The sequence below is a fragment of the Gavia stellata genome, chromosome Z (genome assembly GCF_030936135.1).
Source record: "Gavia stellata isolate bGavSte3 chromosome Z, bGavSte3.hap2, whole genome shotgun sequence".
NCBI classification, from domain to species: domain Eukaryota; kingdom Metazoa; phylum Chordata; class Aves; order Gaviiformes; family Gaviidae; genus Gavia; species Gavia stellata.
In genome coordinates, this window is record NC_082637.1 from 1,879,044 (window position 1) to 1,906,973 (window position 27,930).

At 38.6% G+C, this 27,930-nt stretch overlaps 1 protein-coding gene across 1 annotated transcript in view; it reads left to right on the forward strand.

The window, feature by feature from the left end:
- Window positions 1–27,930, forward strand: part of MBD2 (methyl-CpG binding domain protein 2) — a 41,955-nt gene that overhangs the window by 7,395 nt on the left and 6,630 nt on the right. The window contains exons 2-5 of the mRNA XM_059833915.1: window positions 6,151–6,310; window positions 13,856–13,993; window positions 24,801–24,891; window positions 25,638–25,815. Of these exons, the coding sequence (XP_059689898.1) occupies window positions 6,151–6,310; window positions 13,856–13,993; window positions 24,801–24,891; window positions 25,638–25,815 (567 nt within the window). The remainder of the gene's footprint in view (window positions 1–6,150; window positions 6,311–13,855; window positions 13,994–24,800; window positions 24,892–25,637; window positions 25,816–27,930) is intronic.

Consider the following 27,930-nt stretch of genomic DNA (forward strand, 5'->3'; position numbering starts at 1 on the left):
AAAAAGAAAAGGAAGTTTGCCAAAATGTTTTTGAAAGCAACGAAACGCAGAGATGTCTGCCAACAAGATTATTGTTTTAATAAGCCACACTACTCTATTGCCTGTAAACTTGCTGTGCATTTTGAACTGGGGAGGGGGCAGGATAGGCTAGTATCAAGTAGGTTTTGCTGTACAATAAAATTCAAGGTAACTTCCTTGTACGTTAATTAGCTTGCTCTACTGCTTCACAGGAAACATCTGAAAACTGTCTTGTTTAATAAACTTCCTTGCAAGCTCATTATATAACGTAATCACCTTCAGCCCACTAAGAACTTCAATTTGTATAGTATGTGAATTTGCACAAGCGTATAGCTGGAGGTGAAGGGTTGTGTTCTTCATTTAATCTTGTACAAAGTGATTTGAGCCTTGATAATGTCATTGAAAGAACAGTTTTTAGATGTCGTTGCATGTCACCTCTTTTGAGGTATGCTGGCTTTTGTTAATTGGTTATGTCAAAAAGCATTGTAGGGTGTTTAGTTTGACAGGATAAAGTTTTAAGTGCTGATATGCATGTCAGCTATGGTAGAACTAAGTCTCTCAGTTGCACTAAATGTAATATTTCTATTTCAGAAAACAAACCCTAGAAACTGCTAATTGAAGTTAACTTTTTTTTTTAAAAGCTATAGAAAGTTAACTGTTTTTTAGGTAAGACTAAAGATTTGTAACTTTTAGTTAATGCTCATGAAAATAACAGTCTTACAACAATCTACTGTTGAAATTAAATTTGGAGATATTCCTGTGTAATCCCACATTTATCTTGCAAATCTTAATTGTCTCAATGTTGGGTCACGCTGCAATTTAGTCAGACCAGAGGCTCCGCTATGTCACAGCACCCTGAAAGAATGCTTTCACTTGCTTCTTGTTGCATGAAAGAAGTCAGTGTAAAATTAATGAATGTCCAGAACCTGTGGATGAGGGCAAATTTTACTGGTTTCTCCCATATCTGTGTAATATTTCCTTAAAATAATGTAGTGGTCCATGCTTCTGACTTTTGTAGCAGTTGAAATTTTAGAGTATGTGACATCAGAGCAACACGTTTTAAAAACCTTCTGCAGCAAGCATGACTTCGAAGTCTAAGCTTTCTTCAATGTCCCTTTCAGTTTGACTTTGAAGATACCTCCAGAGTATCAGCCAGAGTGCCTTCTCAGAGAGAAGAAAGCTTCATACCTTTCCTTCCACCTTTCTTTTCTACTCAAAACTAAGTTTGAACTTAAACTTGGTTTTAACACCTTTAGAAAAAAAAAACAAAACATGCTGTTTCTTAGTTTCAACCAAGATGTGTAAGTAGCAGGCTTTTATGTAGACATACTGGTTTAAATAGGTTCTATAACCTCACTCTTTTCTGTTAGTGCATACTAATTATTTAATAGATGTTCAAATAAAGCCTCTGCAAATCGGCCTTTTATTTGACTTTTACCTCATGGAGCTTTCTCTGCAGGTAAGAGAAAGCTTTGCAAGAGGAGCAGGTTAGAGATTGAAGATAATCTGGGAATGATTCAGAAATTAAGGCATTATTTCTGTGGTTTGACAGCCTACACTTTCAGAGTAGAAAATGGAAACAACTACAGGACTGGTAGTGAAAAAATGAATATATGTGAAAACTAATATGGCTGGGGTGGAAATAAAGTTTTGAGTTTATTCACATCCTTCCAGCTCACATATTCATCTCCCTCTTAGAACAGTGGCAAGGTCTGACATATGAAATGGCGAGTCTGGACGGCATTAGAAAAAATTGCAGCCTTGAAACTGAATGAAAGGGCAGTGGGTATTTTGTTTGCCAGCTACTGAGGTTGAACCAGAAGGCTTACAGAGCGTATACTTTCTCCAGTATTTTGACATCATATGAACTTGTTGAAACTCTGAAATGAAGAACAATTAAGGATCACAGAATCGCTAAGGTTGGAAAAGACCTGTAAGATCATCAAGTCCAACCATCAACCAAAAAAAAAAACCCCAACAAAAAAACCACCACCATGCCCATTAAGCCATGTCCCCCGGTGCCACGTCCACACGTTCCTTGAATACCTTCAGGGAGGGTGACTCCACAACCTCCCTGGGCAGTTTATTCCAGTGTGTCACCACTCTCTCAGTAAAGAAATATTTCCTAATATCCAGTCTGAACCTCCCCTGGTGCAACTTGAGGCCATTTCCTCTTGTCCTATCACTTGTCACTTGGGAGAAGAGACCAACACCCACCTCACCACAACCCCCTTTCAGGCAGTTGTAGAGAGCGATGAGGTCTCCCCTCAGCCTCCTCTTCTCCAGACTGAACAACCCCAGCTCCATCAGCCGCTCCTCATCAGACTTGTGCTCCAGACCCCTCACCAGCTTTGTTGCCCTTCTCTGGACACGCTCCAGCACCTCAATATCTTTCTTGTAGTGAGGGGCCATGTAGGATAGGGGCTTTTGTGGAAAATGGAATCAAACAAAATGCAGTTTCATAGTAGAATTCACTAGATTTTAGAGTTTGTGCCAAAATAATGTTCTGAAGTAAGCAGAAGGACTGTTACTCAGTCTGTTGGACTTCAATGAACTGCGCTTTCAATTGTGTGTCATCAGATTTCATTGAAGCTGGAGAATGGAAAATACTACAGGTTTTGTTAAATGATTAAGGTGTGGGGTGAAGAGGAGATGATAGTAGGTTACAATAAAACAAGGGCTTCTTGGTTGTTGTAAGCTACCAATGGAGTTGCATGGATGATATTTTTGGCACCAGTCTGTTATTAACGTCTGTTAACTTGGATGTGCAAGTGTTGTGTACTGTGCATCATGAGCAAGTTTCATACCTGGGACATCATCAGAACAAGTGAGGATCAGAAAATAATCAGGAGAAATCGGATGACTTCAAAGATAAGGGGATGATTTAGGATGAAAATAATAAGGAATAGAAGACTGTGCACTTAAGGAGTAAGAAAAAGAATTTCTGCTTTTTGTCAGAGGGGGCAGATGGTTAGTTCACCACTTGGAAGGAAAGGATGCATTGAAAACAATATGAATGTAGTGGGATGCAAAGGAGTGACATACTTCTGGGGAGCCGGGGAGGTACTGTGGTCACTGAGTGCTGACTGGAGGCAGCAACGTCTGGAAAAGGAGTAGGACGATGAGAATGAATGGTGGACTAAGAGAAATGTAAAAAAGTCCAGAGTAAGCACTTGACTGAAGTGGCAAGCAAAGCTGAGGCGGACAGATTCCTCTCTGCCTGCCTTTTTTGTTTGCTCGTGTCAGGTCAGGTCGAGGACAGATAGAGCAAGTCTGATCCTTCACACCAGTGTGGGAAAACACGGAAGCAAAAGCTATGGGACAGAATGTCAAACACTTTTTAGCAAAAAAAAGTCAATTTTCAGTTGCTTCTTTTTTGTTTTGAATAATTTTTTAATTTGTGTATTTTTTATTTTTATTTTTTAATCTCGGCCCAAAAATACAGTTCTTGTGAACACTGAAATGAAGGTGAAACTAGATATTTTGCTGATGGATTGCAGTCTGTCCCTGCTAAGAGTTTCACTGTCAACTTAAACGGTAGATTTTGTGCTGTGGATTGAAGTAGCCTTTAATACCCGCCTTACTGGTGATCCATGCAGATGCTAATATGGAATATTGGATCATATGCTTTGGTTTGCTTTTGGATTACTGAACAAAACAAACAAACTAACAAACAAGAGCCCCAAAACGTTAGGTGTGTAAATAATAGAATGTAAGAATGTTGGATGCATTTATAAAGTTCGCTTTTACTTGTGAAATCTGTTTTCAGAGTTCTACAGGAAGAATTTTTAGCAAAGCTAGGCTGATAACCGCTCACTGCTGGAATTTTGGATTCTTCGAGGTGTACATGAAGCATTTCTCTCCAAGGAACCTGAAGAGGAATGCTAGTAAAAAGAGCACTGTCTTGATGACACAGTCTGTTAGCTTCTTACAGAACAATAGAAGGTGGTGATATGGGAAAAATGAAAGATAGTATGTTTCATCTTTGGTACCAAAATTAGGATATAATAGAAGAAGATGTAGGTTGTCAATTTTCTATATCCTTTGAGTAGTACTTAGCTATGGGCTAAAATGACTGTGTGTGTACAGGTTTTAATTTTAAAAAAAGTGTTTTGAACAGAGAATGTTAACACCAACTTCAGGGTTTGCTTATAGTCATTGTTTTCTCCTTTTCATTCAGTGTTTTATGTTCATTAGGAAAGCTGGGAAGGCAGTTCCTAACAGGAGGCTTTGTTAGTCAATTCAGCCCTTCCACTCCATTGGGAAACAGGAACAAGCAGCCGGCAATTCTTGACAAGGTTTTATCCTGAACTTTTCTTATAGGTGCCTGAGTAGGAACTATTTTAATAGCAAACCTACTTGCCCCACAAAAGACTTGCTCTGTCTCTGACCTTCAGTGCAGCATTTTTCTTACTGTTAACAAACCAGGGTGTTAATCTCCACTATCTAAATAAAACTGGTGTTGTGTTTAGTTTGGCTTATAACATAGCTTCAATTCTTGGTTTACAAGAAGTAGAAAAGAGTTTTGTGGTGGGGTGTGTGTGTATGTATGTGTGGTGGGGTTTTTTTTCCCTCCCACACCCATCCTTGAGGAGGTTAGCTTCAGATTGTGATCTGTTTTAAGTCTTTTTCTCCCACCCTTTGCCTCTTGTTAATTATGTCTTTCCATATTTCTGGATTCATTTAAATGACTTTGAAAAATGTTTGGCTTAATTAGCTATTTTTCCCAGAATTCAACACATACTCTTCTGTGGGGAAGTTCTTGCCTTAAGGTATTTTTAAGTTAAAAAAAAAAACACTTCGAAAAAGTGAAGAAAACAAAAATCTTCAGTAGTTTTCTGCAGAAAGGAAGTGGCGTGAAAAACTCTCTGAGCTCAGTTAACCTTTTGGGTTTCTGTAGTGGGAAGATTTTGACACTTGGCTTGTTTCATTGGATAGAAATTTGCATTAGACCAAGGGACTGTTGAGTTCACATGACGGATATTTAGTCATTTTCATGGCTGTCTTTACTGAGAGACTATCACAAACTGCTGTTGCAGTCTGAGTTTTACATAGCAGTTCTTGATACTTGATGTTCTGCTGAGCTTTTAAGTCTGGGGGCAGCACCATTGTCCCTTACAGTGAAACAAACTATACAGCTTCTTGTCAGTAAGGTGCTTATTAGTGATGACTTGCACACAGAGCATGCAGACTGGTTAGTAAGTCTACAGGAAGCCTCAGTCCTGTAGACTTACTAATCAGTCTGCAAGGTCGGTGAAAATACGCATGGATTAAATGTGTATTTAGTGCAGACAGTGTGCACAATGTGTGTGACTGTGTTTGGGATGCTTGAGAACGAAGTAGGGATGAGGGCGTAGAAAGTTCTGTGATGTAAAGATTGGTAGACATACCACTTCCTTAGGATAACTGGAAATTGGATATTTGCTGGTCTTACTCAAAAACATCAGTTGGGACTTTGGGGTAATAATAATTCCATAATTACAAATGAAGTTGATTTAAATAACTTCCCTACAACTGATTTCATTTGTTCTGGTGGGATCTATATACAAAATTGCAGCTTTTGACCTGTTTCATATTCTGCATCATCTTGCTTACTGCTTGCTTGCTTGTTGCTCAGTTACTTACCTGGCTTTGCTCACCAGTCTTAGTGACTGAATAGCTAAGAGACGTCATGTCACCTCAAATCCTAGTTCTGCGCATCTGTTTAATGCCTTGCTGTTTGATAGCTGAGAAGGGTTGCTGTTGAGTCTAGGTTGGCCTTAGCTAGCAATCAGTTTAAACCTTGCCTGTGCAGAGAGGGTCTTGCACTTGGCCACAGTCTGACATTCCATTTTTTACTTCTTATACTGGAATTTGGTTTAGCTGTACTGCTAACCCAGCTTCCCAAGGTGTAGGGTATCCTAGCGTCCAACAGCCTGACATACAAATTAAATCCTGTGCAAAGGATGGGAGCGGATATGCAGAGGTTGGGCAGGTACACCATCACTAATCAACACATCAGTGAACATGCCACATGGAATAAAGATAATGGAAACTTTTTAGGTATTTAACAAGGTATAAAACCTGTTATAAGAAGTCAAGGTTGTATCCTCTTGTACAACAAAACATACTAAAGTGTTTTCTTCTTTTTAGTCCAAGTGGTAAGAAGTTCAGAAGCAAGCCTCAGTTGGCAAGATACCTGGGAAACACTGTTGATCTCAGCAGTTTTGACTTCAGAACGGGAAAGATGATGCCCAGTAAATTGCAGAAGAACAAACAGAGACTAAGGAATGATTCTCTCAATCAAAATAAGGTTTGTTAGTAAATACTGTGTTTAAGGATATCCTAAGAATTTCCTTTCCTGTAGTTCATTTAGCAATTTCTTTTCTGCTTAAAGCAGTCCGCTTCTAAGATGTACATGTATGTTTAATTTTTAGTAGTGGTAGAGATGTAATTTTATAAATGGAAGGAATACTCTGCTACTACCGAGAAAATATCGAGGTGAGGCTAAGTACAAATCAAAAGTTTGAGTAATTCAGGAGTTGGCTTGGGACTAAGAATCTCAATGCTAGTCAGCTACCTGAATGATGTTCTTCTAAATGGGAAAAGTTAGGACTGTTGACACCAAGAGATTCTCCTGTGCAAGGCTTCAAATTGCTATGTTCATCTTCCTGTTCTGAGATGAAATAGTTCACATTTTTAATGTGTGCAGTATGTGCCAGGAAGCTTGTTTTCTGAGGCAAATGTGTTTATCTGTATGCCTGTGTACAGCTATGTAGCTTAACAAGGCCAGGTGTTTTTCTGTTTAAGATTGGGCCTTTCTCAATTGATCTGATTGTTCTTTTATTGTCTTTTTGAACAACAGCGTATCCTTTTGAATACTGAAGAAAATGGGAATAGTAGATTAAAAATAAAAGGCTGAAGCATACAGAAGTGAAGTAACTGATGTAGCACATAGGGACGTGACAAGTAAATTTAGTTGACTCTCAGATAATATGTTCCTGGACAAACTTCAGAAACCTCATACAACAGTTTGAAAAGATTTCTGTAACAACCTGCAATGTTTTCTTTTTAAAGTGTTTTATCCTTCAAGATTTCATAACTTACAGTGGTGTATGAAAATACCTTACAAGTTATAGCTATGTCTTGTGCACTGATGTTTTTTGTCATCTGCCATTTTTAATGCATGAACCACACATTTCATGCTGATTTCTTTTTATTTAAAGCATGTGTTCAAATTGTTTAATATTTTCTTCCCACAGACGTGAGGCTTTCAAATAATGTAACATTTGGGGGTAGTCCAAGGAAAGGTTTTGGTTAGGCATGAGCAGAAATTACAAAATTTGGTATATAGAATGTAGAAGAGTCTCTGCTCACTTTGTATTCCTATGATCTTAGATTCCTTGAATGTTGCTCACAGTAACTCTGTTAAATACAAAATTAGAAAAAAATGCTTTTTTTTAGGTAAATAACATTTATTACTTCTAAGTGATTGAATCTGTAACTCATGAACTTTCAAGAATTTCTGCAGTATTCCTGTGATCCTTAAAAATGGGATCTCAACTTATTCCTGAAGTTAATGTTTTCTTCCACAGACACTGAAAGAGATTGGTTGTGGTCGTCTTCTAGTCCGCCTTGCAGCTGTGCTGCTGGGGGGCCATGAAAGACAGACTTGCATAGGCAAGTTTGTGTATAAACTTGCTCATATTTTATGGGTTGTTTGTTTTTGTACAAACAATTTACCACAAATGTTTCTAAATTCTTTGGCTCCCCTTATGTTTCAAGAAGGAATATCAAAATATACTTGAGTCTTCTTTCTCGGATGTGTCTAGGCAGTTAGATATATGCAGCTGGTGGATGGAAACTCTTGTCTTGCCGTACTTCTAACTTAGCAGACTAGAACTCAATGTCAGGATTGACATACTAATGCCACCTGGCTTAAAATGGAACTGAGGATAATATATGCTAATGAATGCTCTTCATTTTGTGATGTTAACGTACAACAGTGTAAATGACATGGAGATATTCTTCTAGCACAACACTTACCTCCAATCTTAGCCTTGTGCATTCTTACTGACCTTTCAGTATTGGAATAAGGGCATATATTTGATAGGTTTATTTACGCTAGAGCCGCAGGAGGAGTTTTGCTTCAACCTGTATTAATCTTGCCATTGTTTCCTGTGTAACTATTTTTACATTCTACTTGCAAATTGAGTTACTGTGTTTATTTGAAGTGCTTTTGAAGAGACAATGAAATAAGGAGTACAATTGAATATGAATCCAGTAGATACAGCATACTGCTGTGGTTATAAAATTATGCTTATCAATTCTTTCTACTGAAAAGAAAACATAATAGAGACTACTGGTTAAACATGCTGTCTGGTTATAAGTGACTTCTTAGGTTAAAGGATTTGAAAGGCCTTGAAATACATTGCTGAGTTTTTAAAATGTTTTAATGTCTGGGGCACATTGATGCTTTTGGAAATACATGTCTTTGGAAAGGTAGTGGGCTGAAATTCTTTTGGAAACTGTTGTTGGAGCATAAAATACTCCTAATGAATAAAAATGAGCAGGAAACATTGGTATTTCTGCTAGCTGATACATTGCTATAGTTCCCACAGTAGGAAGAGATTTTGTTTTGTGATAGTAGTCAAGCAATGTAAAAGCCCACAGTACGTCTGTGTTTCTGAGGCTGAAGTTTTGTAGGTGTGCCTAAAACTGAATATTGTGAGCTTAATTGCCATCTGAAATGAAGTAATCTACTTTAAATACGTAGATAGTGTCTTCTATCTGGAAAGCTCAAAAGAGCTTTCTGTTCTTCAGGGGGGGTGGTATGGTAGGGATCTTTGTTGCTGATTTCTACTAGGATGTACTGGAAGCTTTTCCTTTGTCATGAATAAATCTTATGTATGGCTGGCTTAAGATTTACTGGGAAAAAGAGTTTCTCTGAGTATCAGTCGCTTCCTGCTAATGTGTGATAATTTTTTTTCTGCTGTACATCTGAAGATCTGCAGGTGCTGGAGATGGGTGAGCTTAGCAAGTTTCTGTGCTAAAGAGTTTATTTCTGTTGTTCAAAACTCAGTGCCACAAATGAGAGACTGTTTATTTAGGATGAGATCAGAAAGCCCAGATGTGACTATGATTAGAAAGGAAATAAAATATGGAAGTAGTAAGATTATAATTACAGTACTTAGGAATTGATCTGTACTTAGTTTAAACAGTTTATCCGAATGACCATTTTCTAGTATGTAGCCTTGATAAAAAGTATATGGGACATCTAGCCCTTGAACCTGTATTTCCTGCATAGTTTATAACTCATCAGGGTTTTGCTTTAATTCTGGGGGCCATATTATTAATCTAACAGAATTTTCTTAATTTCTCACACTGCCTGAAGAAATCTCCCTTTTTATTTTTTTAAGTTTAATGGATTTATTTCTTAACTTTTCTTTAAGAAACCTTACAGGCCAAAAGGAAACTATAAATATTTTTCATGAACTTGAAACGAAGACCTTTGTTCTAGAAATGTTTGCTAAACCAGATTTATCCCCCATATGGCAGATAGCTCTGTAATATTATTGGTTTTGTCAGTTTTAATAGCTGTTTTACCACTAATATTGATGCTACAGCGCAGAATGCCCTAGGGGCATGGACTTCAAAGCTTCAAATACTACTTTGAACTTGATGTCACAAGAGCAGGGAATGCGAAGCTTGTAGGATAGGTAAGGTCTATCAAGGTTCTGGTGTAAATTAAGTTATGTGGTGTGAGGAAAGTTCATTGTCAAAATACTTTGTGCAAATTTAAGTACATGTGATTATTGTCTAGCTCTGGTCGGTGATTCTGTGCTCATCAGAGATGCCTTAATTATATATGAAAATATATATTTTATGTGAAAAAGTCGAACATTAGACTTACTATTGTCATCATCAGTGGGGAAAAAAACAGAGCCCATAACCAGTATCCGCCATGCAAAGCACATGCTAAAAGCAATGACCAAAGTATCTGAAAGTATTTTTCTAGCGGGCTGGGACTACCTGGCTGAAACATTAGGAGAAGACTGATGTCTAGATTTATTTATAAGCCTAGATTCTCACTTTTGCTTTGTATAAAAAGGTCTTACGATTTCCGTGCTAATTGAATGGTAGTTTCTCTGGTTGGTTAAAACTATTAGGTATAATCAGGTAGAAGTACTCATGCTCTGTTGCTGTTTGCTCTGGCCGTGGAAATCCTGGTCCCAGTTAGACAAGAATCAACAGTGTGTTAGGGATAGCGCTGAAGATGTGCTGCTCTTCCCATTTGAAAGCAGTAATATTGCAAGATACGGAGACTGGTTAGTTTCTGGCTGGAAGTTTATAAATGAGAAATGATAGGTGCCTGAATTTCTGAGGAAAAATTCCACTGGAATTTGTGGGTTTAGCCTTATTATATTTTAATGAGTTAACTGCTCCCTGGAAATGATGAAGAAAGGGGATCTATAAAATAACAACATAAATTTAAAGGAGTGGTAGGAATAGAGACCTGTGATCAGAATCGCTTCCACTGAAAAGAACAGATTTCTAGAACTCTTTCAGAATTCTCCTGTATGTTCTAGCATATTTCTTCTGTTGGTCTGGAAAACTGTTTTGGCTCTTAGGAGAGGGTGAGCAAATCAGTGGTAAGCAAGGATCCCCAAAACGCTACAGGGCTAACTTATGAGTGTATGAATTGAGTCATACTGTTGAATAGTTAAGAATATGCATAGTGCTCTTGATAAATCACCTTCTTTGCCATCTGCATGAAAAATTGAGGTCTGGAATTTTAAAACTATCCCTTGTTTAGGTTATGTTGAGATGCCAAGATAAATATGAAACATTATTCTGTTGATTCTTCCTATCAATTACATTCCTTAGAATACGTGAAGGAATTCCTCATTTTTTCTACCAGGAAGCATCTGCTTGAGGGTAGGAAGGCTCTGCAGAGGGGTCTGGACAGGTTGGATTGATGAGCCGAGCCCAATTGTATGAGGTTCAACAAAGCCAAGTCCTGCACTTGGGTCACAACAACCCCATGCAACGCTACAGGCTTGGGGACGAGTGGCTGGAAAACTGCCCCGCAGAAAAGGACCTGGGGGTGTTGGTCGACAGCCGGCTGAAGATGAGCCAGCAGTGTGCCCAGGTGGCCGAGAAGGCCAACGGCATCCTGGCCTGTATCAGAAATGGTGTGGCAGCAGGAGCAGGGAGGTGATCGTGCCCCTGTACTTGGCGCTGGTGAGGCCGCACCTCGAATACTGTGTTCAGTTTTGGGCCCCTCACTCCAAGAAGGACATTGAGGTGCTGGAGCGTGTCCAGAGAAGGGCGACGAAGCTGGTGAGGGGTCTGGAGTACAAGTCTGATGAGGAGCGGCTGAGGGAACTGGGATTGTTCAGTCTGGAGAAGAGGAGGCTGAGGGGAGACCTCATCGCTCTCTACAACTACCTGAAAGGGGGTTGTGGTGAGGTGGGTGTTGGTCTCTTCTCCCAAGTGACAAGTGGTAGGACAAGAGGAGATGGCCTCGAGTTGCACCAGGGGAGGTTCAGACTGGATATTAGGAAAAATTTCTTTGCTGAGAGAGTGGTGAAGCATTGGAACAGGCTGCCCAGGGAGGTGGTGGAGTCACCCTCACTGGAGGTGTTCAAGGAATGTGTGGATGTGGTACTGGGGGACATGGATTAGTGGGCATAGTGGTGTTTGGTTGATGTTGGACTTGATGATCTTACAGGTCTTTTCCAACCTTAATGATTCTGTGATTCTGTAATAGCGCCGTGTCATCCTGGAGAGGCTGTAGAAAGAGGCTCCTCCCTTGCCTTCCCCCCCACCCAACAGATGAATCAAATAGTTGGATAGGAGCAGCCAATATAATAACCATTGTAGTATGTAAGGATGGATTTTGGGATTAAGTGGCTTGCCTGTAGAGTGGTCTTCATAATGAAAATTACTTTCTGTGGAGTGCAGAGACGATACTGTCTTTATTGCTAGTTTATAGATTATGCACTATACACGTATAGGAAGAATGACTTCACACCCCCTTTCTCATCAGCCATTTACCTTGCAATAACAGAGGTATGCTAAAATACAGGACATGCTGATGATGGAGGAACTACCCTGTTGGATTGCTCTAGCAAAGCTCTAAAAGGGGGATACGTACTTTTAAAATAAGAATTCAATCTGAGACAGATGCAGTGAAGAGAAGGCTTATTGCTTAATAAGCCTAAGCCTCTTGCCATATTTTTAATTTAATTTTTATACAGATCATTACAGAATATCTATAGTGAGTATTCTAACTTTCAACATCTGGAATTCCAGAGTGTTCAGCTTAGGAACAGAATGATTTTTAAACAAGCATGTGCTCTCTGGTTCTTAACATAGTCTCTTTTATGAAGTCATATAGTCCAAATTGTAGAATCTAAATACAGAGGATTTGAAGATTGAGATTTATTTTCCATTTCTAAGCCGAAGAGATTGCTTTTTGTCACAAAATCAGGAGTCTAAGTAAATGTTAATGAAAAACTCTTTTAACATGATCCTTGGATGGAGCCTGATATTGGTGTTCATTGTATAACTTTGAGCTATGATCTGACAGCCAATTATAAAACTTATGAGATCTGAAATATTACATAATAACTTATTTTTCTTCCTTTTGAATGAACAGAAGTAAACTTCTAAAAAGCAAAAGCTTAACCATTTTTCTTTGTCAGAAACTAGATATGTCTCTTAATGTGTTGAAGTGCTTAGCACTGCCCTGCAAAATAGAGAACATGATTTTTGATATACATTCATTGGGAAAATATGTGTCATGGGATATTTATTTTCCGTGTCTGTCTTGTGTGGATATAATCACATGTCTTCTCAGTCACACCTTTGTATCCTTGAGGAAAAAAAAAAAAGGCATTATTTCAGTTGTTAAGAAAAATACCAGACAACATGCAAGAGCAGAAAAGACCGAAAGTATGTCTTCAGGACTTGGAGTAAATGGGATTACAAACAAAAAGCTGTAGGTGCTGTTTTGTTGGCACAGCACTTCAAACTGGCAGTCTGCGTTTGGATAGAGAGACAGATTTAGAAAAGCTGGAATGGTGTGCAGGTGATGATATACCTTTTTCTTTCTCCATCAGTTTTGAGGGTTATGGGAGAATTCCATTCCCCCACCCCAAGTACTTCTGGGGTTGTTGCTACAGACAGGGGTTCAGGCACTAGTATCTCCAAGGGCCTTAGAGTTTGATTTGTGACAAAATATTATTGGTGGAGTTATAGCTGATGCTTGGGAATCATCAGTTCACAAACTTGATAAAAGCTAGCTTTGCCAAAAGGCTTTGTTAAAGTTGATACAGTTTTCATTTCATTCCAGAATAAATTGCTGCACTTAATTAAGAATTGTTTGATGTAGGAATTGCTTAGTAAATTTGTGACCAAAGTTATGTAGGAAGCTACTGTTCTTTAAGGCTTGGAACTCTATAAACTGTTGGCTACAAACATATTTTCATGAAGCTTTGGAGATTTCATTTTGACATCTGATGGTGAATCTGTCTCTTTTCAGAATGTAAGTCACTTGTACAATTAACATATATATTTTAAGAAAAGAAAAGATGGACTTTCAAGCAGTTTGAGTCTTCCCAAGAAGGTGAAAATGTGTGGAACCAGTTAAGTGTTACTTTTTTTTTTTCTTTAAAATGGATAGCTGCAAAGGTTAGTTAAGTACAGCATTTAAGGGAAATCTTTACTCCATAAAAAGACTCCTTCTTTTGCACATCACTAGAAGATGTAGAAGAAGTAGAAGAATCCATGGTTAATTTGTGTAATTTTTCTGTATAATTTTTGTTAATTCACTTTTTTCTTTTTTTAACAGGGAAAACCAGACTTAAATACAACTTTACCAATCAGACAAACTGCATCAATTTTCAAACAACCAGTCACCAAAGTTACCAATCATCCTAGTAACAAAGTAAGATCTGATCCACAGCGAGTGACAGAGCAGCCACGACAGGTAAGAATTAGTCTGTTTCCATTGTTACTGCTCGGAAGATTGAAACAAGCTGAAAATGTGCTTGTTTTCAGCTGTGCTTCAATTACAGATGAGAATTCCTATCTTGAAGGTTACTTATAGAAATGTGTGCAATACATACAATTTTTTAAAAAGATACAGAAATAACAGTCAGTTCATGTGGAGATTAATCTTTCTTAATCCAAAACTTCATGCATATTTGATTACCATATTCCTCTTGAAATTCAGATGTGTGCTGTACTGTCACAATTGGACATCAAATATAAAAAAAAAAGTCATGTGCGGCTTCTTAATAGAAGTTTCTATGAAATGCAGGGTTATCATCAAGAAGTAATATCTCTCTTTTCTGTAGAAGAACTTTGTGGAAAATCAATTAAAAAATTATTTTAAATCACTCTTTTTCACTATAATACTACTGTAAATACAAAACACAGTAACATAAACTCATCTTACACAAGTTCTCCTCTGGCTGCTTTTCTTTATACCAATAACAGATTGCCTGTTCACAGAACGCTTTTTTGTTTTGGTTTTTTTTTCATGGGGAGGAGGGAGCTGAGAAGAAACGGAAATCTAGTTGATGAAAAATGATCGGCTAGATAATGTGGTGTATGTGGATTGAGGTATTGTTTTAAAGTCTGACTTGGGTTTTTTGAGTCATGGCATTACTACCATCAAATTGAAACACCTTATTCTATCTTAGGAGTGCAGGGATGAGAAGAAAATGCAGAGGCATGTTCAAATTTTTGTACACTCATATGTCACTAACTTTTAACAACATTTCCTTTGAAACTCAGGCTGTCTCTAATATTGCACTTTCAAACATCTTGAATGCTGTTCTTCTAAGAAATAACATAAGGAATTTAGACTCTGCATCCTCTAAATTCAGGTGAGAAAGAAAAAGAAGAAATATCGAGCCGTATTGGATCATCTTGTTGAGATGTCTTTTAGCAAGATTTGAAGGCCTCAGCTAACCTCACTGTTGGTCCCGTGAAGTTCAACAGGGGCCATGTAAGTGTATCACATTCAGATCTAAAAGATGCATAATTGCATGTGTCTATTGATTCTCTTCACATTCTTTGGGTTTTCCTTTTGAGCTACTATGCTTTGTGCATCAGGGATTTCCCTTTGGTCATGTCTGCTGAACCAGTAATAATCACCAAAGCACATGAAAGTTATGGCACCTTTGTGGCAAGAGAAATGGATGTCTGGCAATTCATATCTTGATGGATTCCAAACCCTTTCATGCTTGCCTATTTCCGCCTTGTTTTCTTTCTTCCAGAAACTTTTCTTCAAATACATAGTGACTGAAATCTTGGGAATGCATCCCTTGTCTTTTGAGAATGACTATCTAGTAAAGATTTGCAGAATAGGCTATTTTCAAACCTACCCAGGTTAAATCTTTGCCTCCTTAAGATAGGTTCTAATGGATTAAGCTATAGCAAGATCTTCAGGAAATCGTCATCTTCTGATCCCTGTGTCAGCATTCTTTCTCAGTCAAATTCCTTTCTCCTTGCTTGCAACAGTGCATCTTTGGAAGAGGACACTTTAAACACAATTCTTACTCTGTATTGACATACTTCATTTGGAAGAAATGGTAGCTCTGTTTGCACTGAATGTGGAATAGTTAATCGTATATATCTAATAGCAAAGCAAATCTTGGTGTGTCTTAGCCTGGCTTTCTCCAAGCTAGAATGCTGCCTTGAGCTGCTTTCTGGTTTGTCATGGTTCTGAGTAGTGATGATTGACATAGGTGGGAGACTTGGGGAAGGGAGAGAATAGATCGTTACAGTTGTTTTTATATAAAATTTGAGTGAGTTTTCAGTAAAATTTTCATTAAAAAATCTGGAACAAAGCAATTTAATGTCGGCAGTATGCTGTCACTTACTGGAGAATCTTAAGCAAATTGACAGCTTTCATAAACAATTTCTAGTGATCTGGTTTCTTTACACACAGATTTCCATCATACAGTTATCGGTATTTCTTTTGTATTAGTATCCAAAATATGGAGGAACTCCAGTCATTGATCATGTGTGCACCCTTCATATATGAATACATAGATGCACACACATGCACATCTTGTTTGAACATAGCATGCAGTTCATTCTGATGCTTTACTCACTAGCTGGAGCGTAAATATTAATAGATACGATCTTTGCTTGGTTTTCAAAAAGCAACGATTCTTTTCTTGATGTGATCTGTTGAGATAAAGTAGAGAAGCCAGGGTGAGGACTGAAGTTGCTGGAAAACTTTACTCTTAATAAAACCTGCACCATGTGGAGCACCTGTCACTTGAGATACAGTTGTTGGACAAATGCAGCCTTGCAAATGTATTTGGATTCTCTTCCCCTCCAGAGAAAGCCTATATTTTCTGTACATGAATAATCCCTACATGTATCACTGTCTTCTCCTTCTCTCATACTCAGGTGTGCAAATTTTCCTGTACATAGGCTGTAAATACATCAGTGTTGGATATTCAAGTGAATGCTGAAACACTGACTATACTGCCTGTTTGTATATAAAGCTTACTCAGTTATCACTTCCAGTGTCATTCCTCCGTTTCTTCAATCCTTGGCCCAAATCCCTTAAGGGATTCTTGCTTCTGTAGTTCTAGATATCCATCTCTGAAAGCTTTATCCACTTATATCTATTGTATCTCCCTTTTCAAAAGACTGTCTAACCAGAATTCCCTGAAAATTCTCTTTGGCCTGCCTCCTTATGTAGAGATCAAAATAAATGAATACTGTAGTTCCTTTGGCAGTCAGTAGTTTTTTTCATGACCTTAGAGTGAGAAGACATGCTTATTGGTGTTGGCAGGGAAGATACTTGGCAGCAGTTCTTCTTTAAGCAGTAAACCCTGTGGTAGTTCTTGGAAAGGTAAACTAATAACAGCCTGCCTATGATCTTCGTATAGGTAAATCTGTCAATTAGAGCAACAGGTCTTTGTGGCAACTGCTGGTTCCATATATTTAGCGTGCTAGTTCATTGCACGCAAGAAGTGTCATGAGGTTATCTGAGCCTTTTTCAAGCAACAGCTCTGCAAGACAGCATCTTAAAGCTTTCAAAGCCATTCTTAAAGGTTTTATAGATTACTGATTATCAGAATGGAGAACTTTACCCAAGAAAAAATGGAAATGTTCTGGAGAATCCTGGAAGTAGGTAGTGTCAGAACTTGAGCTGTGTGTGTATGCATGCATGCTCTGAAGGGTCTTCTGGTACTCACTAGGCTTCTCTCTTCTTAACTATCAATCTTCTTCCTCTGTGGCTTTTGTTGAAATACCAGTACCAGTCAGTCCACAGAGATTTCTTGAATTCTTCATATCTAATCAAATGATGGGAGTATCTGTAAGTTCCTAAATAGCAAATCTAACAGCCTCAATTGCAGTTTTCTTCAAAGTGCTTTAACGTCTCTTTTTGAAGTATAAACCTGCTCAAAATATTTTGACTCTCCATAAGCTTACTTAAGTTAGGTTTTCTTACTATTTCTGTGGGTTTGGGTTTTTTTTCTCTTGCAGAGTCCACTGATAAACCAGTGTAAGAAAAGGAATCCTGAAAGATTGCTAGTGCGCTCCACAAGGAAATAACATAAAAAACCAAACAGCAAACCCCCTTGTTTTAGCCTCCTCTCCACTGTTAGACTTACTAAGTTTCAATAAGATACGATACATTCTTGATGAATTTAAGAGTAATGGTTTGGATTGTAAAAAGTCAGATTAGCGTTGCTTAAACTGAAACTGGAATTAATGATGAATCAAAAAAACCTTGCAACTGTATCTGTCATCTTCCTTGTAGGTGGTGTTGACTACTGTCTTAAAATCACATTGTTTTCTCCCTCCTTCCTATTTAGCAAAAAGGCCACTAGATGTAGCAGTACTTCAGGGCACGTTAATACCCCTCTTGCACATCTGGATTTGAATATTCCTCAATGAGAAGAGTGAATGTGAAGCAGAGGAAGTCCTGTAACTATCTGAAACTGTTATAGGCAGTAAATCTTTTATGTAATCACTTAAACTTGAGTTACTTGCCTGTCAAGTGTTCTGTACCTAACTGGATCAAATGCAATGGTGCTGCAAATCAAACTTCTTTCTTACAGATCACTGCCCTTTGTACTTACACTTACTTGGTGCCTCCAAAAGGTCCAGGTCTGTGTCCTATGTAGAGCACTTACCCTTCTCTTTGTATGCTGGAGCTTCTTGGTTCACACTGTTGCATGCTTATTGACCTTTTTCAGGGTAAATACTAAACTCAGTCATTTATCCCTGTGCCCCAGATGTACGGTAACTGAGGTATTGCTTTGAGAGAGCTTTGACTCCTGAGGACCCACTGATCACTAGTTAATTCTGTTGTATACTGTTGATTGCAATGGTAGGGATATTTGAAACCATACTGGTAAAACTGATGTTTATGTAAGTGATAATCATAACACTGAATTTGCAAAGCATTGACCTCAGTATCTTCCTGATACATTTGGCTAAAAACATTCAACGAACATACCTCAAGTGTTTAAAAGAAGGCCATCCTTCTCTTCAAAGCTCATTTTGAGAAAATCAGGTAGCCAGTTAGTATTATTGGATCTGATACCTCTAGTTCTGTGGCAGACAACCACCTTTAAAAACCACCTTAGGATAAATCTGAGGGTATTTACTTTTTAAAAACACCTTAGGATAAACCTGATATATTTACTTATAACATCATCTATCTGTAGGCCAGAAGTACTCTTTAAAATTGGTTTGAAAGTCTCTTTTATACTTATGGTCATATATATTTGCAGTGGATTGTATGGTAATGGATTATTGAGTAGGATTATATATGACAAATTAAATCTGACTGTAGTCATTTTTCGACATAAGATGTATGCAGTCTAAAAAGCCTGATTTATGAGAAAAATTGCAGGATGTCATTTTATGTATGCCTTCTTGTGAACAGTTCTTAACAAGAAAGACTTACTTAGATCTTAGCACTTTGTATTTTGTCAAATAGATGTGATTTTATTTCCTGTGGATCAACTTAAAAGGATTGGAATCTAAAATTAGACAGGGTTGGAAAACTTAAGCTTCTTGCTTAATATCTATTAGAATTATCAAAAAGAGGGATGGAAGGAACCCAATGAGATTGTTAAGTTTCATCTCCCTCTCCCAGGCAACTACAGGAACACTGAAATTTTGACTGGCAATTATGGATGCAGCAGAGCTGAGCAACTCAGCAACTGGATATAAAAAGAGGAAGGAAGTTTTCCCATTTTCTGGGGAAGTTCTCACTGCTTTTAAATTCTTTCAGGGAGACTTTGAAAAGACCTCTCTTTAATCATATTTTCTCATTCAACTGCCTGCATTGTCAATCACTTGAGCAGTTTCCCAAATGGTAACTGGCATTCTGGTCTCACTTAGCCTTTAAAACACATTTTAAACCATAACAAAATTGCAGGCTGTCTGTGTCTGCAGTACAGCACAGATATGTAGACACGACTAACTTTAATCAGCTCGCTTATTGGGTTATAGTGTATCTGCAAGCAGCGTGGAAATAAATGTGGTTCCAGAGAGCTGGGAAGGTGCCAAGGCAGCTACCTGGAGTTGTGACTGTGCTGTTAAACTTGCTGTGTCCATCATACTTCTGAATTAGATGGTAGCTTTTTCTGACTACTGCTGCAACTTAAGAGCAGATACCTGTAGCAGCCTAAATAGAAGAAATCACCTCAGTAAACAAATCTCTGAACTTATCAACACCAGAATCATTGTCCTTTTTTCTGTGTGTCCAGTCAAGTACATCATTCTGTTGACATCTACAGTATTTTCAATACTCTGTAAATAGTAAATGGCAGATGAAATCTGATGTTCTTGATTGATTGATTTATGTATAAATCAGTCACCCTCCAAGAATGTTTGAATGTTAAGAACATTTGCCCTTTTCTTTTAAAAATAATAGAATTGGAGTGGATTCCTTTCTAGCAAAAATTTCCTGTAGGCTTCCACTGCTTGAGCAACTGCAAATAGACTTTTATTTATCTAAGGAAAAGGAGCAGCTCATAATATGTTTGTATTTGGTGGTTCTTGCAATAGGGAGGCTAATCTATCACTTCTTTGTTGCCTGAATGAGAAATAGTAGTTGCTTAGGAGATTGTGTTTTTACAGAGATTACGGGTTAGATTATAGTTCACCATTAGTCACAAGTAGCTTTTCTTGGACAAGAAACAATTATGGAGGAAGCAATATTTTATAATTCTCCAAACAAAGAACTTCAGAAGCACAGCTGTAGTACAGCTCTGCCATTATGGAGTTTCAGAACAAGGAAGTGAAAATTCTGCTCCACCCTGGGGACCTTGGCATTGCATTCCTGTGCTGCCTCCTCTGTCACAGGAAAAAAACAGGGTTGCCCTTAGGATAGTAAGTTTGAGTGATAAGAGATACACTTCCTGCTTGGCAGGAGATTATTGCGTAGGAGGTCACTTTTGGCATAATGCATATTGATTAATTTCCTAGGAAATGGAGCACTCGGCTGCTGGGTCTTTCTGAATCTAGAACGCTCAAACATGGGTAAATGAAGGACCTGGGTTTTAGGCTTCTTTCAGTGTGTGTTCCCTAACCACTACTTCAAGCAAAACTGAAATAGAGCCATTTTTCATCCTTCAACAGGATGCATACCCAGAACTGACTGATGAATCCTCAGAATGGTTATTCATTTTGCATTAGTAATGGAATATCACATCATAACAATGATGAATCTTGGAATTCTCTCATTCCTTTCTATCCTGGTCCCATCAGGATTCTCATTACTGAATAACAGGGTCTCATGTTTGCTAATGCTTCTTTCCTGGAGGCATGAATCTTGCTTTTCTGGCAGTACTGGTGCATTCTCAGCAGGAGGAAGGAAGATTGGACAGTATCAGCCTGCTCTGTGCTCCAGGGATTACAGTACGCTCCAGGGTACTCAAGCTGAGAAAAGCCCAGAGTCTGGATAGCTCACTCGGTTTTACAAGGAAACCTCTAATTGCAAGATGATGTAAGGTTATTATGCGGAAGGTGGCCTCTGTTGCTGGCAGTCATTTATTGAACTTGAGTGGCCGTATCTGCAGACGCTTGCACTGTGTGAGGGGCTGTTGCTTGCTTTATGCAGTCCAGATGGCTTTGGGCAGGAGACGAATACCAAGGGGGCAGTGCCTAGGCAGTGGTCTATGGATGCTGATACCTAACTGTTAAACTAGATGGGATTTTTATGCATTGCTTCTAATTTAGGTGCCTATTGCTCTGCTTAGCGGGGCACAAAGCCTGTGAACCTGAGCTTTATTTTCTCTTTTTCTATTCCCTGTCTCACTAATGATGAGAGTTGCAGGTTAAATAACGTAAGCTATTTTTAGGGCTGTATCCTCAGAGGCAGATATTACAGAATCACAGAATGACAGGGGTTGGAAGGGACCTCTGGAGATCATCCAGTCCATCCCCCCTGCCAGAGCAGGGTCACCTGGAGCAGATTGCACAGGAATGCGTCCAGGCGAGTTTGGAATATCTCCAGAGAAGGAGACTCCACAGCCTCTCTGGGCAGCCTGTTCCAGTGCTCTGCCACCCTCAAAGGAAAGAAGTTCCTCCTCAGGTTTAGGTGCAACTTCCTATGACCGAGTTTGTGCCTGTTACCTCTTGTCCTGTCCCTGGGCACCACTGAAAAAAGACTGGCCCCAGCCTCCTGCACCCACCCCTGCAGTATTTATAAGCATTGATAAGATCCCCCCCCAGTCTTCTCTTCTCCAGACTGAAAAGCCCCAAGTCCCTCAGCCTTTCCTCATAAGAAAGATGTTCCAGTCCCCTAATCATCTTCGTAGCCCTTTGCTGTACCCTCTCCAGCAGCTCCCTGTCCTTCTTGAAACGGGGAGCATTCTGCACATCGAGACTTGCACGGTCTTTTTCAGTTACTTGAATGCATACTTCCGTTGCTGTGGAATGGTGGCATCTTCATCATGTAAGTGAAGTAAGAGAAAAGCTTTTTCTGAATTTGTATTAGCAGCTTCCTTCCCTCTCTCTCTGTCCCTTAATAGCTATTCCTGGTGCAGCTGCTAGGGAAATACTTGTCCAGGTCTGGTCCAGGTCAGAATCTTCAGTAGGATCCACGAAAACATACAAAGGGTTCAGAGAGGGCTCGTAAGAACCCGTAAAGGGTTGGGGAACAAACTTCATAATAAAAGTCTAGGGATGTGATTAATTTCTGAGCAAAAAATTAGTAAGAGTGACTTGTGCAGCCTCAAAGGAGATTTGGGCAGATGAAAATTTGGAGCACAGTCATTGTCATTTGCAAATAACTGTATCTAACGATGCTGGAAGCTGGTGCTGGAAGCTTTGTGCTAGGAATATCCTTTGTTCCAGTCTTGTTTTAACAGGTGTGTCTAAGTGCCAAGTGCTTTTTTCTACCTGACCTCGAAGTCATCTGAGCTGTTGATAGTTGTATAGACTTTTCCCTGCATTCGCAAATCAGTGCTTAAAGAGCTGAGGAAGGCATTGGAAGCTCCACCCCATTAATATTGCACTACACTTTCCAAATCTTCTAAGCTTTCCTATGTGTTAGTTGTCCTTCTCCAAGCACCTCTTTCTCCCACATAGGCATTTGCATTCCTATACACCCTCTATAACCAAACTGTTCTGATTCCTCGTTCCCTCTGTGATGTGTACAGGGTTGATTTGAGTAGGGAACCGAAGAATCAAAACCCAGTAATATTTGATTGTATTTGGTGATGTACTTGCTGCTGTAGGCCAGTTATTTTTATCCTGAATAAGCAGAGGCTGTTCTTATATTTAGCTGTATCATATAAAAACATGGCTTGGATTTGGAGTTGGTGGGCCTTTTGTTTAAATCTCTAAAAGTCAATGAAATGGAGAGGGAAAGGGGAATGAAGCGTGAATTCTTTTAATAGTGGAAAACATGAATAAGCTTTGTAGAGACTTTATCAAGATGGGAAGCTAACCCAGTAATGAAACACTGAATTGACAGGGTTTTACTTTGACTTCATTTTTCTGAATCCTAATATTCCTTTTAGAGTTTGGCTAATGAGTTGCTGTCTGAGCCTTTGTAACGAAGGATTTCTTTAGCATTCTAGACAGCTTTAAGGCACTGCCACTTCACCCACAGAGCTGTAAGGACAGCTACAAGATATCTAGTGTGCTTTCTTGGTGTGGGGGCTTAGCAATAGTGGCAAACAGCAGGAGTGAATGACTGGAGGTACTAAATATTTAACATTTAACAAGATAAAAGAGGTACCTTGATACTCAGCTAACACTGTAGCTCAAACCTGGGTTGGAATGTTGAAAATTAATACTAGCTAAGAGTGAGCAGTCAGTTTACAGGAAGCATTTGAAGTTTAAGTGGCTCTAGTAAAATGAGACACAGGTGGCCACAGGCATTTTCAAAAAGCTGACGAATCACAGAGATGTCAAGAGCGTGTGAAATGTAGTCAGAGCTTGTAAAAAAGTTGAAGAGCTTACTTAGGTGATGTTGTGTGGGTTTTCTAAGCCACTTAGACCTAAACTTGGCTACAAATGTGTCCTATTGGCCAGAGAAGAGTTCTTAAGTAAGTAGATCTCTATAAAATGACATAGTAATCTCTCAGGTAACGCAAGTACCATTCAACCTACTGATTTATAAAGCTGTACAGACATGTTGTGGAGAGTATTGTATTTTTCTTAGCATAACTGCATGTTTTATTTTCAGTCAGTCGTATACTTGTATGCTAAGATAGATGTTCTATGGGTTTTTTTCTGAATGAGAACCACTGATGTACAGTGCTTCAGTTATGATGTCATGTGACTAGCAATATAGGTTCCCCAGAAGATGAAAGGGGATGCTCTAGTTGTTTCAGTTCCAGTTTTAGAGCAGAATGTGACATTCGAAGGGCCTGTCTTAAACTGAGGCTTTTGGGTACAACAAAGAATTTCCTAGGAATGAGAATAACTACTTGTCTAGTTTTTTGTCACAGATTTTGCAGGCATGAAAAGAAAAAGATTATTTTTTTCCTCCCCCATATCCTGCAGAAAAATCAAACTATTTCTGAATGCCCTTTCCACAGGAAATTGCGTGGCTATGTTCTTGCTTACCTCTTATTAAGATTATTTGTTAAATGTAGCTTCCCATGGAATGGAAATCAATTTTTTAACTAGCTTTCATCACTATCTTGCTAAATAGAAAATGCTCATTTAAAGAATAGGTGTGGCTAATCTCTAGCCCAGAACTTCAGGATGAATCTTCAGACCAGTAAGATAGGAGTGAGTAGGGAAATCCGTATCATTAAACAAAAATCTCATAGGTCAAGAAATTGATTTCTGTGAGAAATGGAAACATGTTCCCAGCTAACAAACAAAGCAATAGAAAGTAAAATGAATGTGAATTTAGTTTGTGTATCTTCCTAAAAGTGGAAAGATTTGATTCCATTTCCAGATAAGTTAAAAGTTCTATCCAGCGTTGGAAAGGGACGGGTCATCAAGCCAGCACAGGTCTGAAGTGGCATAGCTGCTGATTAGCATTAGTGTTAGTGCAGCTGTACCGCTCCAACGTGCAGAGCTGTCTCAAGTGTCTCAACACACACTGCATAATTCCATAAAAGTATGTTTCCGATGACTAAAACTCCATCAGCAGATAGGATATTACCTTTTGGGTAGCTTACGTGACTGTTAGGTTGATTGTTTTGTAAGCTGCTAGGCACTGTTTGTCTTTTATTGTTCTGATGCTGTTTTGATCGTGACTGCTGTTTATTTCCATGAGCTGATTTAGGGTTTTTTTTAATTATTTCTAATGAGCAATCTTGTTTTCTCTTTTTCAGCTTTTCTGGGAGAAAAGGCTGCAAGGCCTCAGTGCATCGGATGTCAGTGAACAAATCATAAAATCCATGGAGCTACCTAAAGGTCTTCAAGGTATGTGTTCACTTACTGTAGTTGCTTCAGATCCACACAGTTGTTTGTGCTTAAAAAGGGTAGAGTTTTTGATGCTCTTAACAAGCTTTCAGTTTACAGTCAGATTAAGTAAACTTCAAATTGTAAATGTTCTTGCTGACAAAATACCTCAGTCTCCAAAACTGTGTTTATTTTTAGTTAATTTATGTAGTTACTATAAACTACACTTCAGAACTGCACTTTTATTGGTGAAAGTTGATCTAAAATATGTTCGAGTCATAGTTCAAAATTAATAACTTTGTTCCACTGCTTGGGAGATTTTCTTGGGAATTTGAGTGTTGTAAAAATCTCCAGTGTTTATTTTCCAGAATTAATTTAATACCTTCTAGTGTTAAAGCAAAGACTGTGCTGGTGTGGATTAATACCATGAAGCTGCAAATAAACTATTTCAATGTGTGACTGATAAATTTATTATGTGATCATTTTGATTAAAAAATTGATGATATTGTAATTGTTAGTGCAAGCAAAAAACCTAGCCAGTTTTAGAAATGAGATGCCTTTTGAAATGCTAACTTACACTTAAGTGACAACTGTGCTATTACAAAGCCATTTGTAAGAACTTGCATTTAACTGTTTAGATTATGCAGTCATGTGTCCAGTGGCAATTGTATCATGAGTGTACGTAACCTTAGAAACTGAGAAGGGCTCTGCCACTGGAAGTTACATATGAAATGCAAACGGTAACTATTCTGTTACCTTTGTTTTAGGAGTTGGCCCAGGTAACAATGATGATACCCTGTTATCAGCTGTTGCTAGTGCTTTGCACACCAGTTCTGCACCTATCACGGGGCAGCTCTCTGCAGCTGTTGAGAAGAACCCAGCTGTCTGGCTTAATACATCTCAACCCCTCTGCAAAGCTTTCATAGTCACAGATGATGACATTAGGTAAGTTCCATGAAGTCTTGAGTAAAATGAAAAGCAAGTTCAATTAAAGTGGATTCCTTCCTGGCTCAGTGCAGTCCTGGAGATAAGGGAAGAGAACTGTGAACATTTTTCCTGTACCTGCTGATTAGTTCAGTAACTTGAAAAAATGAAAACCTGTTTTTTTTCTTTGTGGTCAAAATAGTAGTATAAAATATTCACCAAGGTATGAGTCATAATCCACATTTTCTTTCCCAAGAGAGTGCCCTAAACATTAAGCTGTAGTCATGATCAATATTGGCTTTCTTCCTTCCCGTTTCTGGTTTGGTCAAGTTAATTTGTTGATCTCAGTTAAAAAGTAGGTAATTTCAACAAAGGAGAATAAGAATATTCCCCTATGGCATATAGCTTTGCGGCTAATACACTCTCTGAAAGTGGCATGCTGGGGTATGATATGTAGAGCGCAGATGGATCTATTCACATATGGACAAAGATTTTGGGTTTTAATAGCTGCGCTGATAATTTTCTTTCCAAAGAAAGACTCATCCTTTTTTGGGTACTAAAAGCAGGGGATTCAGCACTGGATTTCAAAGTTAGGACTGAGTGAAGAGAGAGATTTCTTGTTGCATTAACTAATTGCCAGAGTGTGGCAAGACACAGGACACAATCCTGTCATCCAATTATTTTTTTTTTTAGTATTGCTTAGTATGAATCAAGACATGGGATGAACACTGCCTTTAGTATCACATTTTTAGTTAAATTCTAGGTTGCGTAGGGAATCTGAAGACCAAACTTGGATCTTGCCACTTAGTGGAATTCACTCAGCACCAAAGTCCACTACTATCACATTCTTTTCCAAGTCCTAGATGTCTAGCTGCAACTTCTGCAGAGCTAATCTGATTCCCAGTCCTTTGCTTAGGGATTCACTTTGCTTGATTTTCTTAAACATCAACTTGAAATGCTTTCAGAAGGTAAACTCTTCTTGCTTTGTTACAGAAAGTTACAGGGCAGGATGAGAAACTTTCTTAGTGTGTTTGACAACGTTTATTATTTATTGGAAACAAAATTCCTTTTTTGTCTTATCAGTCATGCAGTTGTTTTTACAAAGCAGGTTCTGAGTTTGATGTCAGACAGTACTGGCAACTCAGGAAGGACACAGATTCTGAACTGGAGCAGCTCTACCTCTATGAATATGCTGCCAGTTTGATGTCTCTTCTGGTTCATGACTTCCTAGGCAGCTCCCTGCAAAAGGATTAAATATTCTTAGAAGTTACCTTTTCATACTGTTCGTGTGAAGCTGGCTTTCATTTTAAGACCATCCAGAAAACACAGTGCATGAAGCAGCATCAGAATACAGCAGCTGTTATCACTAAGGAAAGCAGTACAATTGCTTTCTGAACTTACATAATGATAAGCAAAAGTTCGCCATTGGGGATGTCTGGTCAGGTGCCAGCATATATTCTATATATAAATTCTTCAGAGAGATCATAGCATTTGTTTGCATCTAAGAAAATAGCTGTCAGCTTGACTCGTGTTTAACTTGAAGTATTCCTGGTCATGTAATGATGGTAAATCTCTTTCATAATCAGAGTAAAATGCAAAATTTCCTCTTTTGGTTTAGCACAGTCACTGAGAAAACATTGAATAACCTCCTATGAATGCATGGTTAAGAAACAACCATGCTTCTTTATCCCTAGGGACAAGCACCTGGTTTTTTTCTCAGTTGTGGGATACACCTTCTGAATAGTTCTGGGTTTTTTAATGCTAGTCCTGTGAAAGGTAAGTATGTAAAATGAGTGTGGTGTGGTTCCCAGTGGTCTTTACATCCAAATCTTAGCCTCCTGAGGCAGGCTTTTAGAATTCTCTATTAACTGTCTTCTCCCATACTGTGAGATCCTTTGTCTTGAGACTGCTGCTTTGCAGCTTTTGTCTGTAGCTTCTTTCCTGACCAGCATCTAGTTATGTTCTTTGCAACTGCATGTCGAGTTGCCTCCATTTCCGTGGAAAGGCTAAGAGTGACATCCTTTGTGTCTCTGCTAAATAAATGCTTTAATCAGTTTCTCTCTTCTGGGATGAACTGGGGAATGGTATGTTCTGAAAATAACAAATAGGTGGATTGTTTTTTCTAGTTGTGATTAG